The 15,370-nt window shown below is 48.0% G+C and overlaps 1 protein-coding gene across 4 annotated transcripts in view; it reads left to right on the top strand.

Annotated features, from left to right (window-relative positions):
• Window positions 1–1,882: 1,882 nt before the first annotated feature.
• Window positions 1,883–15,370, top strand: part of UNK (unk zinc finger) — a 64,104-nt gene continuing 50,616 nt past the window's right edge. For 2 of the 4 annotated variants that reach the window (XM_044298264.1, XM_044298263.1), the window contains exons 1-2: window positions 1,883–2,060; window positions 4,454–4,516. In XM_044298264.1, the coding sequence (XP_044154199.1) occupies window positions 1,954–2,060; window positions 4,454–4,516 (170 nt within the window). In that variant the 5' untranslated portion in view covers window positions 1,883–1,953. The remainder of the gene's footprint in view (window positions 2,061–4,453; window positions 4,517–15,370) is intronic. The other 2 variants (XM_044298266.1, XM_044298265.1) reach the window with 1 other exon arrangement.

The following is a 15,370-nucleotide window of genomic DNA, read 5'->3' as shown; positions in this document are numbered from 1 at the left end:
ACCAATCTTACGACCGTGATAGGCCTAATCTCCAACAATGATGAAAGAGCCTGTAGGAAAGAGGTTGAGAACCTAGAGAGATGGAGGAAGAACAACAACCTCATACTCAATACCAAGAAAACTAAGGAGCTGATTCTGGATTTTAGGAAGAAGAAACGAAAGGGACACCATCCCATTAGCATTAATGTTGGAAACGTGGAGGTACCGTAGTTCAAAGTTTCAGATTCTTGGGAGTTCATATTAGTCAGGACCTGTCATGGGTAAAAAACACAACAGAAATGACCAAAAAGGTCTTCAGAGGCTTCATTTTCTGAGGAGTCTGAAGAAAGCACAACTCCCGAAACAGCTGCACCATAGAATCTGTCACATACTGCATTAGGCCCCCTGCACACAAACGTGTGCTTCCCGTTGCTGTATTGCGGACCGCATTTGGGTGCCGTTCCGTGGGCATTCCGCAAATATGGAGATGCGGAATGATACGGAACGGAACCCTACGGAGTGCTTCTGTGGGGTTTCTTCACATACTTCCGTTCCGCAAAAAGATAGAACATGTCCTATCTTTTTGCAGCACGACCACAGGGTGCACACATTCATGTGCAGGGGGCCTTACAGTGTGGTACTCTGGCTACTCTTCTGAGGACAAGAAGACCCTCAAGCGCATCATCAGAATGGCTGGCAGAATCACTGGATGACATCTTCACTGCTCGCTGCAGCAACAGGGCAAAGATTATCTGCGGGGATCCAACCGGCCACAGCCTTCTCATTCCCCTACCCTCTGGTAGGCGTCTTAGAGCCCTACATGCCCGCACCACTAGGCTGAAGAACAGCTTTTACCCCAAAGCAATCAGTCTCCTAAATGCTCGGAGATGATTGCCCCTTCCTAGGATAGAAACTACCACAGACTGAAAGTGACTGCTGCATTCATGACCCCATGATGATCTCTTGTCTGCAGTGGTGTCTGAATCAGTGTGTGTGTGTGTGTGTGTATATATATATATATATATATACTCACAAGCACTTCCTACTTTGCTCTTGCTATATATATGCTGTGAACAGTAATGCTTTTTAGTGCAACATGTTTCTTTTTTTTTTCTATTGTAATACTTTAATTTCAACGTCAGTTCTTGTTCCTCTGTCCATGGCATCTAGGATTGCCCCAAAAGACATTTCATTGTATTACATTGTATTGTACAGTGACAATAAAGGCATCTTATGTGAACAGCCCCATAGAAGTGAATGGGTCCGGATTCAGTGCGAGTGCAATGCGTTCACCTCACGCATTGCACCCACGCGGGAAAATTTGCCCGTGTGAAAGGGGCCTTAGAGTAGCGAAGCAGGCAAAAATTATTTTTAGGGCATTTCGGGCCATTTAAAAAATAAAATAAAAACAAATTAAAGTTTAAATACTCTTTAAGATCATAATCCGGGCGAACCCCTTTAACCATTTGGGGTCGGAGTTCTCTTTGATCCTGACTATTGCCTAGTCTACCTGTGCCATCCAACGGACCTAACTGTACACCCACCCTCAAAATGAAAGTACCCACCTGCAGGAAGGAGTTAAATCAAAGGTGTGCTCATTTTGATGTAACTACATCCTCGCCCCAGCCAGAGTACACAATGACTGTATCACGAACATGTGAAGCATAAGGATATACTTGATTCAGATTCACGCCGCCCCCGCCACTGAAAACAAACCCTCTTTACACTATGTAACGGCCAGAGACTACAACTGCCATGATGCAGTGCGCCACGAGCCTTCACTGTTTATATTTGTATTTTTTTCCACTTTATACTCGGCGCCCTCTAGCGACCAGTCAGCCACACTGCACAGCCTCGGTGCCTCGGAAGCACTTCTCATTTCCTTTCATGGCGTCCGCGCAGGCGCACTCGGCCTCCACCGCGGCGTTCCGCGTAGACCTAGCGATAAAAGGAACGGAGGAGGGAGGCCAAAGGATGTCGAAGGGCCCTGTCCCAAGTTCCCCGTCCGCCTCGTGCCACTCCCCCGGAGCAGCGGCAGGCGGGGCGCTGCAGCCGCAGCCCGAGAAGCCTCAGCACTACACGTACGTAAGGAAAAAAAAAAAACAGCACAAGACGGCTGACGTCAGCGGAGGCGTGAGTCACGCGCAGTGCCCCGCGCCCAGGCCGGCGGGAACCGGTCAATGCTGGATAGGAAAGGGGGCGGGGCCGTGGGCCGCAGGGGCGATCCCTGCTCTCTGCTGCCTGAGCCTTGGCTTGTTTGCCGTGCGGCTGTGCCGGCCTGACCTCTCTGGGCTGTGTTCACATTGATAGAATGGTTTTATTTTCCATGAAGCCTCCCTCCATGTAGGGGGTGCTTGGGGGCATGAGCACACCTAGGACTGCGCCTGTCTCCGGTATGATAATGGGGCGCCTTTCTGTAGCTGTGTTGCCTGCCGCTGGCGCTATTATTCCTACCGTGTTGTGTATACAGGTCCTATGCAGACCCGTGTGTCTCCATGGTTACAGACTCCAGTAAACTTTTTTTATTTTTTTTTAAATAGAATTTCTGTCCGTATTTTTATTTTTCAGCAGCTATGACTTGAAATTAAAGTGTTTTTCTGAGATTTTTGAACTGATGACCTATCGGTATCTGATCGGTAGGGGTCCGACCCTCGCTGATCAGTTGTTTGAGAAGACACCGGCACTCGCAATAGCGCCACGGCCTTCGCGCAGCTCACCAATCACGGCGCCGTACATTGTATAGCGGCTGGGCTTGGTATCGCAGCTCAGCCCCATTCACTTCAATGGGGCTGAGCGGCGCCTAGGTCATGTGACTGAGGACCTAGGGAGAGCTGTGAGCGTTGATCTGCGGGCGTTGGACCCTCACCGATCAGATACTGACTACCTCTCCAGAGGATGGGTCATCGGTAAAAGTGTCAGAAAACTTTTAAATATAAATATTGTCATTCTGTAGCAAAATTAAGACTGATTAGGGCCCATTCACACGACCGGACCCATTCATGTCTGCATCCGTAGTTCTGTTCCGCGGCCCCCGCCAAAAAATAGGCATTTCTATCACAGTACGGACCGCAAAACGCTACAGTCGTGTGAATGTGTCCTTATACAGATAGGTTTGCTGGTGTTGTGAGGGGAAGGTGTTACCTGCTAGTATAATGGTAGGTTTAGAATTGGGATAACAATTCTCTTGGTAGGTCTAGATAATGAAGTCTGCAGAGGAGCTCTGCATGGATCAGTGTAACGTGTGATGCTCTGAGTGAGTCACTACTACAGGGGGCGCTCTCTGGTTATAGCGTATGGTCTGCTGAGAGAGTTAAAGGGGTTGTCTCCTCTGAGACATTGGGGACAGATCACTCGGATAGGCCACCAATGTCAGGTCCTGCAACTATCTCCAGAACGGGACACCTGAAGTGAACAGAGAGCAGCCGCACATGCGCCACCACCCTCCATTCATTTCTACGGGACTGCTGAAGTATCGGTCTCGTAGCAGATAATGAAGCTGTGGCCGTACGTGCTCCGTGCACTCTCCATGCATTTCTATGGGACCTCTGAAAATAGCAGATGCTGCTCATGCGTGGTGCCCTCTCCTTCACTTTCAGGGGGCCTGCTCTGGAGATGGTATCTGACATTGGTGGAGTATCCTAGCCATAGGCCACCAGTGTCTCAGATGAGACAACCCCTTTAATAGAGGCTCAAAGTCCAAATAAAGGGGAAGTTAAAAAACACAGAACAAGAAGTAGAATACACGGAGTGACTTCCAAAAAATGATGCCTATCCTCAGAAAAGGCCATCAATATCAGCTGAGCTCTGCGGCTTCTTCCTAGACCAGTGACGTCACCTTACACCGATCACGTGACCTAAGCGCAGCTCAGACCCATTCAAGTGAACATGACCTAGGCTGCAATACCAGGCACAGCCACTATACAATGGACGGCGCTGTGCTCGGTAAGTGGCAAAGAGCCAGTGGCATTATGTGACGTCACTGGCCTGGAAATAGGAAGCGGCCTCGCCCGTACGTTCACCGCCCCCCACCGAACTGATATGGATTACCTACCCTGGGGATAGGTCGTCAATAGGGATGAGCGAATCAACTTCGGATGAAGCATCCAAAGTCGATTCGCATAAAACTTTGTTAGAATACTGTACGGAGCATTAAAATGTATTGGCTCCTATGAGCCGAAGTTATTACTTCGCAAAGTCTCACGAGAATTCGGGTAATAACTTCAGAAATTAATTTCTATTGTTAGCAACCTTTTACCGAACTCTGGTTCGGTTCCGAAGTCGATTCGCTCATCCCTGGTCATCAATATTAAACACTCGTAACATTTTTTGATAGTAGCATCCCTTTAAAGAAATGGTGCCCATGACGTAATATATTTACATGCTAGACATGTCTGATGTCGGTAACTCTGTGGTGACATCCGCCATACGTTTTTCTGCATGTGCTATCCTCAGCGGTGTTGATTGTATATTACAGGGGACGCTCTGCTGCAACATCGAGGAGCGGCGATAAGTCTGATCCCGGCTGTTTCACCTCGTGGTAAATAGTGGGGCTCCCTCTGTTATCCCATGCTTTATTATGTCCCCCCCCAAAACAATTTATGCACACATAATTAATATTGCTGCTGTCTTCAAGTGCACTTGTCAGCAGGATCAACCCTACTAAACCTGCCTAAGGGCTCTTTCACACCTGCGTTCTTGTCTTCCAGCATAGAGTTCTGTCGTCGGGGCTCTATGCCGGAAGAATCCTGATCAGTTTTATCCTAATGCATTCTGAATGGAGAGAAATCCGTTCAGGATGCATCAGGATGTCTTCAGTTCCGGACCGGAACGTTTTTTGGCCGGAGAAAATACCGCAGCATGCTGCGCTTTTTGCTCCGGCCAAAAATCCTGAACACTTGCCGCAAGGCCGGATCCGGAATTAATGCCCATTGAAAGGCATTAATCCGGATCCGGCCTTAAGCTAAACGTCGTTTCAGCGCATTGCCGGATCCGACGTTTAGCTTTTTCTCAATGGTTACCATGGCAGCCATGGTAAAGTGTAGTGGGGAGCAGTATACTTACCGTCCGTGCGGCTCCCGGGGCGCTCCAGAGTGACGTCAGGCCGCCCCAGGCGCATGGATGACGTGATCGCATGGCACGTCATCCATGCGCATGGGGCGCTCTGACGTCACTCTGGAGCGCCCCGGGAGCCGCACGGACTGTAAGTATGCCGCTCCTCCGCTCCCCACTACTACAATGGCAACCAGGACTTTAATAGCGTCCTGGATGCCATAGTAACACTACTGAACGCATTTTGAAGACGGATCCGTCTTCAAATGCTTTCAGTTCACTTGCGTTTTTCCGGATCCGGCGTGTAATTCCGGCAAATGTAGTACACGCCGGATCCTGACAACGCAAGTGTGAAAGAGCCCTTAGTTTTCATAAAACTCTTGATATGTCATAGAGGCTTATCAACAGTTTTAATCGGTGCGGGTCTGAGTGCTGAGACCACCACAGATTCTCAGAGCGAGGAGAGGGAATCGCTCGCTTTCTATTGAGTCCATCTTGCTTCCTCTTCTGCAGGGAGAAGAGAAAGTGCAATATGTGAGCGCTTCTCTCTCCTCATTCTAGTGGTCAGGGTCTCCGCTCTCAGACCCCCACGGATCAAAATTCTTCTGAAAATCAGTTGCAGCGTTCATTTGTCTACGCCAGGGGTGGGGAACCTTTTTGCTGCCGAGGGCCATTTGGATATTTGTAACATCGGTCGGGGGCCATACAAAATTCTCAGCTTAAAAATTTGATGGCTATATTTGGTCAAACATATAATTAACTTACAGGGTTAGGCCTCATGCACACGACCGTTTTTCAATGGCGCCGCAAAAGATGCGGACAGCACTCCGTGTGCTGTCCGCATCCGTGGCTCAGTTCCGTGGCCCTGCAAAAAAAAAATAACATGTCCTATTCTTGTCCGCGCTTTGCGGACAAGAATAGGCATTTATATTGCCGGCGCCTGTTCCGTTCCGCAAATTGCGGAAGGCAACACGGGCGCCTTCCGTTTTTTGGGATCCGCGGTTTGCGGACTGCAAAAAACGGCACGGTCGTGTGCATGAGGCCTAAGTTACAGAAATTGTCCTTCAATGAAGAAAATCTAGAGCGCAATATTTTTGCAGCACAAAATGGCGCCTGCGCTATACATTACAAATAGTACAGGCGCCATTTTGACCACATATAGCAGTCTAATGTTTAGTTGACAATTGTTATATATTTAGTTCTTTATTTGGCATTAATGGCAGCCAAGCTCATTCCAGAGGGGTTCACTCAGCTTGCACTCTCCCTGCCACTGTCCCTGCCTCTTTCTTCGCAACTGTACCTACCTTTGTCCCTTTCTCAGCCTCAGATCCGCCCCCACCTCCATCAGCCTCCTATCAGACCTCTCAGCCTCAGATCAGACCCTCCCTAGCCTCAGATCAGCCCCCCTCAGCCTCAGATCACACCCATCAGACGTCCCAATCTCAGATCAGACCCCCATCAGACCTTCCCCAGCCTCAGATCAGGCCTCCCCCCCCAGCCTCAGATCAGGCCTCCCCCCCCAGCCTCAGATCAGGCCTCCCCCCCCAGCCTCAGATCAGGCCCCTTTTCCCACCCTCAGACCAGTTCTCAGATGAAAATGGCTAAAACATATATGCATAACTGAGCACAACTGATGCTTAACCCCTTCAAGACCGGGTGATTTTCCGTTTTGTTTTTGTTATTTTTTTATTTATTTTTTACTCCCAGCCTTCCCAAACCATAACTTTTTTGCTTTCACATAGTCGTATGAGGGCTTGTGTTTTGCAGGACAAGTTGTACTCTCTAATGGCACCATTTAGGCCTCTTTCACACAGGCGTCATGGATTTAGGCCGGATAGGATGCGGGTGCGTCTCAGGAAAATGTGCGATTTTTCAGCGCAAGCGCAAAACATTTTGATACGTTTTGCAATCGCGTGAGAAAAATCTGCATGTTTGGTACCCAAACCCGGACTTCTTCACAGAAGTTTGTGTTAGGTGTTGTGTAGATTGTATTGTTTTCCCTTATAACATGGTTATAAGGGGAAATAATAGCATTCTGAATACAGAATGCATAGTACAATAGCGCTGGAGGGGTTAATTATTATTTTTTTTAACTCGCCTTAATCCACTTGTTCTGTCTTCTTTGATGATCTGTGAGGAAAAGGACCTGTGGTGACGTCACTGTGCTGATCATGTGACGGACCATGTGATGAGCTCTGTGACATCACCACAGGTCCTTTCCTCAAAGAAGAAGTCAGAAGAGATGGATTAAGGTGCGTTAAATTATTATATATTTTTTTTTAACCCCTCCAGCCCTATTGTACTAAGCATTCTGTATTCAGAATGCTATTATTTTCCCTTATAACCATGTTATAAGGGAAAATAATGATGATCGGGTCCCCATCCCGATCGTCTCCTAGCAACCATGCGTGAAAATCGCACCGCATCCGCACTTGCTTGTGGATGCTTGCAATTTTCACGCAGCCCCATTCTCTTCTATGGGGCCTGCGTTACGTGAAAAACGCACAAAATAGAGCATGCTGAGATTTTCCCGCAACGCATAAGTGATGCGTGAAAATCACCGCTCATGTGCACAGCCCCATAGAAATGAATGGGTCCGGATTCAGTGCGGGTGCAATGCGTTTACCTCACGCATTGCACCCGCGCAGAGATCCTGCCCGTGTGAAAGAGGCCTTAGGCCGAATGCACACGGCCGTGAGCGGTCCGTGGTATCCCGGCCTGGCATCCTGCTAAGAGCACTTCATGCCACCACTGCACTACAGTAATACACTCGGCATGAAGCGCACGGCGTCATAGCAACCAATGACGCCGTGCGCTCCTGCTCTCAACAGGATGCCAGGCCAGGATACCATGGACCGCTCACGGCCGTGGAACACGGCCGTCTGCATTTGGCCTTAGGGTTCCATACAATGTAGTGGAAAGCAGGAAAAAATTCAAAATGGGGTGGAATAAAAAAAGAACACAATTCCAGTGATTCCACACAGTTTTATGGGTTTTGTATTTACAGTGTTTCCTATGCATTAAAACTGACCTCTTACTTTCATTCTCCAGGTCAGTACGATTACAACAATACCACAAATGTATAGTTTTTCTTGTTTTTATTACTGAAAAAAATTAAACTTTGGAAAAAATGTTTTTCTTTGCATTGCCATATTCTGACCCCCATACATTTTTTTTTACTTACGGAGCCGTGTGAGGACTCAATTTTTGTGGGGTGGCCTGTACTTTTCATTGGATTGTGTATGACTTTCTGATTACTTTTTATTCATTTTTTTGTGGGAAATGCAGCAATCAAAAAACGGCTTTTTTTTTTTTTTTTTTTAGTTTGGCTGTTTGCCGTGTGGGATAAATATTTTAATTTGCACGCAGCAATGCATTTGATGTTTTATTTTATTAAGTCGTTTATGTATTTTTACAGGGGGTGATTTGAAAGGGGGTGATTTGAATTTGAATTTTTTATTTTTTTGTTTTACATATTCTGTTATGACGGGGTGAATAACGGAATGCCTCTGAAGGCGTTCCGTTATGCATTCCGTCATAGAATTGTGTTATGGTCCGTGGTAACGGGATCCATAACGCAGTTCATCTTTTGCCACCAAACGTAAAAGTGACCGAATTTCAAAATATGAAATTCGCTCATCTCTACTCATAGACTCCAATGCATTTTTTTTTTGAAGCTGTGTATAAGGGCTCATTTACACGACCGTAGCCTGTTTTGCGGTCGGAAAATTGCAAATTCGTAAAACACTGATACCGCCCGCGTGCATTCCACATCCTGCCCTCTATAAAACTGTCCTATCCTTGTCCGAAAATGGACAAGTTTAGGACATGTTCTATATGTGTGCGGGGCGCAGAACGGACACGGTGCGCTGTCCGCATCTTTTGCTGCTTTATTGAAGTGAATGGGTCCACATCCAACCCGCAAAAAATGCGGACAAAGAACACGGTCGTGTGCATGAGCCCTAAGCAGGACATGTAGGAGAGGTTGTCAGCCGCTGGATGTAAATACTGAGGCGGAGATTTATCAAACTGGTGTAAAGTAGAACTGGCTTAGTTGCCCATAGCAACCAATCCGATTCCACCTTTCATTTTGCAAAGGAGCTGTGAAAAATGAAAGGTGGAATCTGATTGGTTGCTATGGGCGACTAAGCCAGTTCTACTCTACACCAGTTTGATAAATGACCCCTGAATGCTTCTATTCAGCTCACGCAGAGATCCTGAGGAAATGAAGCACAAAAGCTATAAATGGTGTTCACATATACGACTGGAAACTCCCTTTACAGTCGACGCCTCGTGACTTGGCGGGCGTTGCACAATACGTTATTGCTGCTGCTGCCTCTTTTGACAGTCACTTGAAGGAGAAGATTTCCGTATCGGGCACTAAAGGCTTATGGACCGAACACTTTGCCCTCCTGTATAATACTATATGTTGGATGATATAAAAAATATAGGGGCTCATTTATCAAACTGGTGTAAAGTAGAACTGGCTGTGTTGCCCGTAGCAACCAATCAGATTCCACCTTTCATTTTTGGCAGCTCCTTTGGACAATGAAAGGTGGAATCTGATTGGTTGCTATGGGCAACACAGCCAGTTCTACTTTACACCAGATGACCCCAATAATCTGAAAACACGTATGTGTACAGTATACACGACTGTGTTACGTGCATAAAGGTGTTACATTTGATCCCTCAAAGGAGTTGTCCATCTCTTTACAAGTGATAGCGATGACCTAGCCTGAATATAGGCTATCACTATCTGATCGGCGGGGGTCCAACATCCCGCACCCCATTGATCGGCTGTTCCGCAGTAGCCCTGGCACTAGACCTCCACAGCGCCATCCTTTGTGCAGTGGCCAGAGCTGGTTACTGCAGTGCTGCTCCCATTCACTTCAATGTTACCAGCTGTATCCGCTGCATAACGAATGGAGCTGTGTAGTTCTGGTGCCGGAGCTACTGCAGAACAGATCATCGGCGAGGATGTCGGAGCGCCACAATCTCATAGCAATGGCCTATCCCTGTAATTTACCGTGACCGCTAAGTCGCCTTTTTTTACAGCATTATAGAATAAATAATAAAAGGGCGACATGTGCCTCCTTAAAGTGGGTTTTAATCTGTCTAATCTCGTGCTTTAACCTACTGTTCGTGCCTTTTAACCCTTTGATCACTGCAGTATGGATTGACAGTAGCATGACCAAAAATAAAACAATCAGGGACTGGAGGACCCCTGAGTAATAAGTCCTGGGGACCTGGAAAGGACCTCATGGCTGTCTGTACACAAAGTTAGAGCACACTAGTTGTTGACTTAGAGCAGGGATGCCCAACCTGTGGCCCTTCAGCTGTTGAAAAACTACAACTCCCAGCATGCACTGATAGTTGTAGGCTGTCCAGGCATGATGGAACTTGTAGTTTTGCAACAGCTGGATAAGCCATCAGTAGCTGATTTTTAGGGCTCGTTCACACGAACGTGTGAAGCTCGTGCCCGTGCAGGCGCATGGGGATCGCAGACCCATTCACTTGAATGGGTCCTCGATTCATCCGTTCCGCAAAAAGATAGAGCAAGTTCTATCTTTTTACTGGGAACGGTACCCCAGAAAGCACTCCGTAGTTCTTCCGTTCCACATCTCTGGATTTGCGGACCCTTTGAAATGAATGGTCCGCAATACGGCAACAGGCATCGCAATGAGCCCTTATACTGATGACCTATCCTGTGGATAGTCATCAGTATCCGATTGGCGGGTGTCTGACACCTGGCACCCGCATTGATCACCTGTTGGAGAAGGCTGCTTCGCTTGCAGTAGCGATGTGGCCTTCTGGCAGCTTTTCCTAGACCGTGTGATGACACGTTCATGTGTCACGTGGTCTAGAGGCAGCTCAGCCCAATAGAAGTGAATGCAACTGAGCGCGATACCAAGCACAACCGCTGTGCAATGTACAGCGCTGTGCTTGGTGAGCTAAGAGAAGAGCGCGGCACTCACAGAAACTCTGCTGCCTTCTCAAACAGCGGATTTGCGGGGCTCCCGGGTGTCAGACGTCTACCAATCCGATACTGATGACTAGTATTGAGCGAGCATGCTCAGCCGAATACCTGTTCAGCTCGAGCATCGCTATGCTCGGCACATGGCGGTATTCGGCCGAGTACCGCATGTGCTCGAGCGCCATGCTCGAGTCTTCTTCCTGCACGTTTCGTGGCTGCTAAGCAGCCAATAAACAGCAGGTAAGTACTGCCATCACTGTAATGCCAGTAGCCATGTTGGCTACTGGCAATATAGTGATTGGCTGGCCAGAACGCTTCATCGGGTGCTATATAGCACCCGATGACTCGGGTTCGGCTCATTGCGAGTCAGGGAGAGCTGCGCTTAGGAAGGGACAGTTAGTGTAGGGAGTTTGTGATCGCAATATATTCAATAGAAAAACATTTCAAAGACCCCAAAAAGTCTTTTTAAGGCCTCATGCACACGACCGTTGTGTGCATCCGCGTCCGTTCTGTCATTTTTCACAGTTTAGCGGAGGTCTCATTCATTTCTTTGGGGCTGTGAAAAAAAACTGATAGTCCTCCGTTTTTTCTCCGCGTCCGTGATGCATGATTCCAGTCCGTCAAAAAAATATAACCTGTCCTATTTTTGTCAGTGGAAAACGGAGGCCGGACCCAAAATTACACTTTTCATTAACCTTCCTTTTTTTTCCCCCCTGTCAGACAAAAAAAAAAGGCAGACACAAGGAAACACAACTGAAGCAAAATCGGACACGGACCACTGAAGCCAAATCACTGACAGTGAAAAAACACTGTCGTCTGCATGAGGCCTAAGGACTATTGTGTGGTGGCAGGCTGGCAGCAATATAATTTAGCCAGCAATTTTTTTTTCCATACTTTGCAATACTTTTTCGATAGAGGGTGTCTGCAGTGACTTGTGACATCTGCGCTGCAATAGCGTGTGTCAGGGACAGATATTAGGAAAAATATTAGCAAAAAAATAATTATATTTTTTCCATAATTTATTCACACTTTGCCTATAAACAGTGCCTTATAACATTTAAAGGGGTTGTCCAGGTTCAGAGCTGAACCCGGACATACCTCGATTTTCACCCCGGCAGCCCCCCTGACTTGAGCATCGGAGCAGTTCATGCTCCGATGCTCTCCTTTGCCCTGCGCTAAATCGCACAGGGCAAAGGCATTTTTTGGAGATCCGGTGACGTACTGGGGCTCTCCATGCGGCTGTCAGGAAGCCCGGTGACGTCACCGGCACTGATGGGAGTGATTTAGCTCTGCCCTAGCCAGTAAAACCGCTAGGGCAGGACTAAATCCCGCCAATCGGAGCCGGTGACACAAAAGAGCCCGTGCCCTGCGCGATTTAGCGCAGGGCAAGGGAGCACATTAGAGCATGAGATGCTCAGATGCCAGCCTCAGGGGGCTGTCTGCGTGAAAATAAGGGTATGTCCGGGTTCAGCTCTCAACCCAGACAACCCCTTTAATATTAAGAAGGTGAGCATTAAGGGACGGGGAAGTGGTCATGATGCTGATGTTGCACGCAGAGGCCTTGGCCCTGGGCGCGGTGAAACTGTGCAATTTTTTTTCTTGTGCTCTGGCAGCAATCATCCAAGATACCTAACTTCATGTCGCAGTTTGCAGGGAGGCGCAGGACACCACTCTTGAAGTCAGCCCAGTGCGAGCAGGTGGTCGGTTGGATTGCAGCAGATAGTGCTTCCAGTCGGTTAAGCACCACCCTGTCTTCCACCAAGTCCAGTCTCAGTAGCCAGGAGTTTGGTCCACACAATCATCTCCCTGGTCCTCCTTCCTCCCACCATTTACAGTCTGGCCAAACAAGTGATCCCACACTCGGATATTCCGAGGACCTCTTTGCATCGCCATTAACCTCTTCTGGACACATGACGTACCGGTACTTAAGGACACATGACGTATTGGTACGTCATGTGTATTTCCGATCACCGCCGCCCTGCAGGCGGTGATCGGAACAAGGTGCCTGCTCAAATCATTGAGCAGGCACCTTTGCTAAATGCGCGGTGGGGGTCCCGTAAAGTTATTATCCATTTAATGTGACACTGGTCAGATTTGCAAAAAATGATTTGGTCCTTAAGGTGAAAATGAGCCCGGTCCTTAAGGAGTTAATTAATTTGGCCCTCTCGCCAAGCACGCTTGAAGAGGGACCTGAGATCTTGTGCCCCGATTCCCAACCTCTTGAGCATCCAGAGTAACAAGAACATGACGCTGGGGAATGGCAATTAGTGTTTAATGAGGTGGATGATGATGAGACACAGTTGCCAATGACTCAACCGCAATTACTGTCTCAAGAGGTTGAGGAAGAGGATGACACACAGTTGTCAATCACTGAGGTTGTGGTTAGGTCAACAAATCAGGAGAATGATCAGAGTGAGGAAGAGGAGGTGCTGGACGATGAGGTTACTGACCCACCCTGGGAAGGTGGCGACAGGCCGAGCGAGGAGAGCAGTACAGACTGGGAGGGATCTGCAGCGCTGGAAGATGCAGTGGGGTGGCAAAATCTACAAGACAGGCACCACTGCAATAGGCACGCAACTGTTCTACGGAGTACCCCCTTGCGTAAATCTCTCTTGCCAAGGGGTAGGTGTTCGGCACTATGGTGCTTTTTTAAGGAAAGTGCGGACGACAAAAGAATAGTAGTTTGCAACCTGTGCTACACCAAAATGAGCCGGGGCGTGAACACTAGCAACCTCACCACCACCAGCATGATCCGCCACATGGCATCAAAGCACCCTAATAGGTGGGCCGAACGCATGGGTCCACAATTGGTGTCTGCGGGTCACACCACTGCCTCCTCTTCTCCTGTGTTACGTGCTGGACAATCCCCTGTCCAAGACGCAAGCCCGGATGCATCCCGCCCTGGACCTTCGGAAGCACCATCAGCTAGCACAGCCACTTCCCTGTCCCAGCGCAGCGTCCAAATGTCATTAACCCAGGCATTTAAACGCAAGCGCAAATACCCAGCCACCCACCCACAGGTCATAGCACTAAATGCGCAGCTTTCCAAATTACTGGCCCTGGAAATGTTGCCATTTAGGCTTCTGGACACTTAGGCCTACCGCAGCCTGATGTCGGTGGCAGTCCCCAGCTGCCACTATTTTTCAAGGTGTGCCGTGCCAGCCTTACATTTTAAACAACACGGATTACTAGTTGTTCACCCTTCTCGACCCCCGCTACAAAGAGAACTTCTCATCTCTCATTCCTCTGGTGGAGAGGATGAGCAAAATGGTGCAATACCAGAAGATCCTTGTTGGAAAATTTGCTCCCAAAATTTCCATCTGACAATGCTGATGGGAGAGTCCGTACTTCCTTGGCCAACCGAGGAGGGGAGACAAGGAGAACACACAGCAGTTCCAACAGAGGCAGGGCAACACTCTCCAAAGCCTGGGACAGTTTCATGACACCCCGCCAGCACCCTCACACTGATGCGCGGCCTAGTGTCGCAAGGAGAGAAAAATTTTGGAAGATGGTGAAGGAGTACATTGCAGACCGTGTCAGCGTCCTCAATGATCCCTCAGTGCCTTACAACTACTGGGTGTCCAAGCTGGACACGTGGCATGAACTGGCGCTGTACACTTTGGAGGTGCTGGCCTGCCCTGCTGCCAGTGTTTTGTCTGAGTGTGTATTTAGGGCTGCTGGGGGCATAATAACAAATAAGCGTTCCCACCTGTCAACTGAAAATGCTGACAGGTTGATTCATAAAAATGAACAAGGCCTGGATTGACCATGACTTCTCAACTCCACCAGAGGAAAGCTGATGAACATAAAGGCACTTTACATGTGTTGTTTTTAATGTAGTTAATAGACTGTATTCCCATGCACCCCTTCCCCCACAAACAAGGGTATATGGTTGAATCTTTCTTTTCTCATCCTCCTCCTCTTCCGTCATATCAACATGCATTGCTCATTCGTCACATATAATGCCCTCGCATATATGACCTTTGAATATAATTTTTTAGAGGGTCCGCTCACCAGCAGCCCCTCATCAAATTTTTTACAGGGTCCGCTCACCAGCAGGCCTGCAACTCAAATCATTTACAGGGTCGGCTCACCTGCAGGCATGCAATTCAATGTGAATGAGGCCCTACTTTATGTGATATACAGGTTGTATCGGAGTGCCTCTTCCTTGTAATTTTTGGCAGCACTTAGCACTTTATATACAAGTAAATATACAGGAAAGAAGGTTTTCAATAAATTTTTCCTATAAAATCGATTTCTTTTACTTTGGTTTTGTGTGTAAAACCTTAAATAAATTGTGGGACTGGTGATCAGTTTAAGGCCTTTTAATCAGCTGCAGCATGGTGATAAAAATGAGTGGCAAGGTGA

This window comes from Bufo gargarizans, chromosome 6 (assembly GCF_014858855.1).
Source record: "Bufo gargarizans isolate SCDJY-AF-19 chromosome 6, ASM1485885v1, whole genome shotgun sequence".
Classification (NCBI taxonomy): domain Eukaryota; kingdom Metazoa; phylum Chordata; class Amphibia; order Anura; family Bufonidae; genus Bufo; species Bufo gargarizans.
Note: the sequence above shows the minus strand (reverse complement) of the source record. Positions and strands in the feature narration are given on the sequence as shown.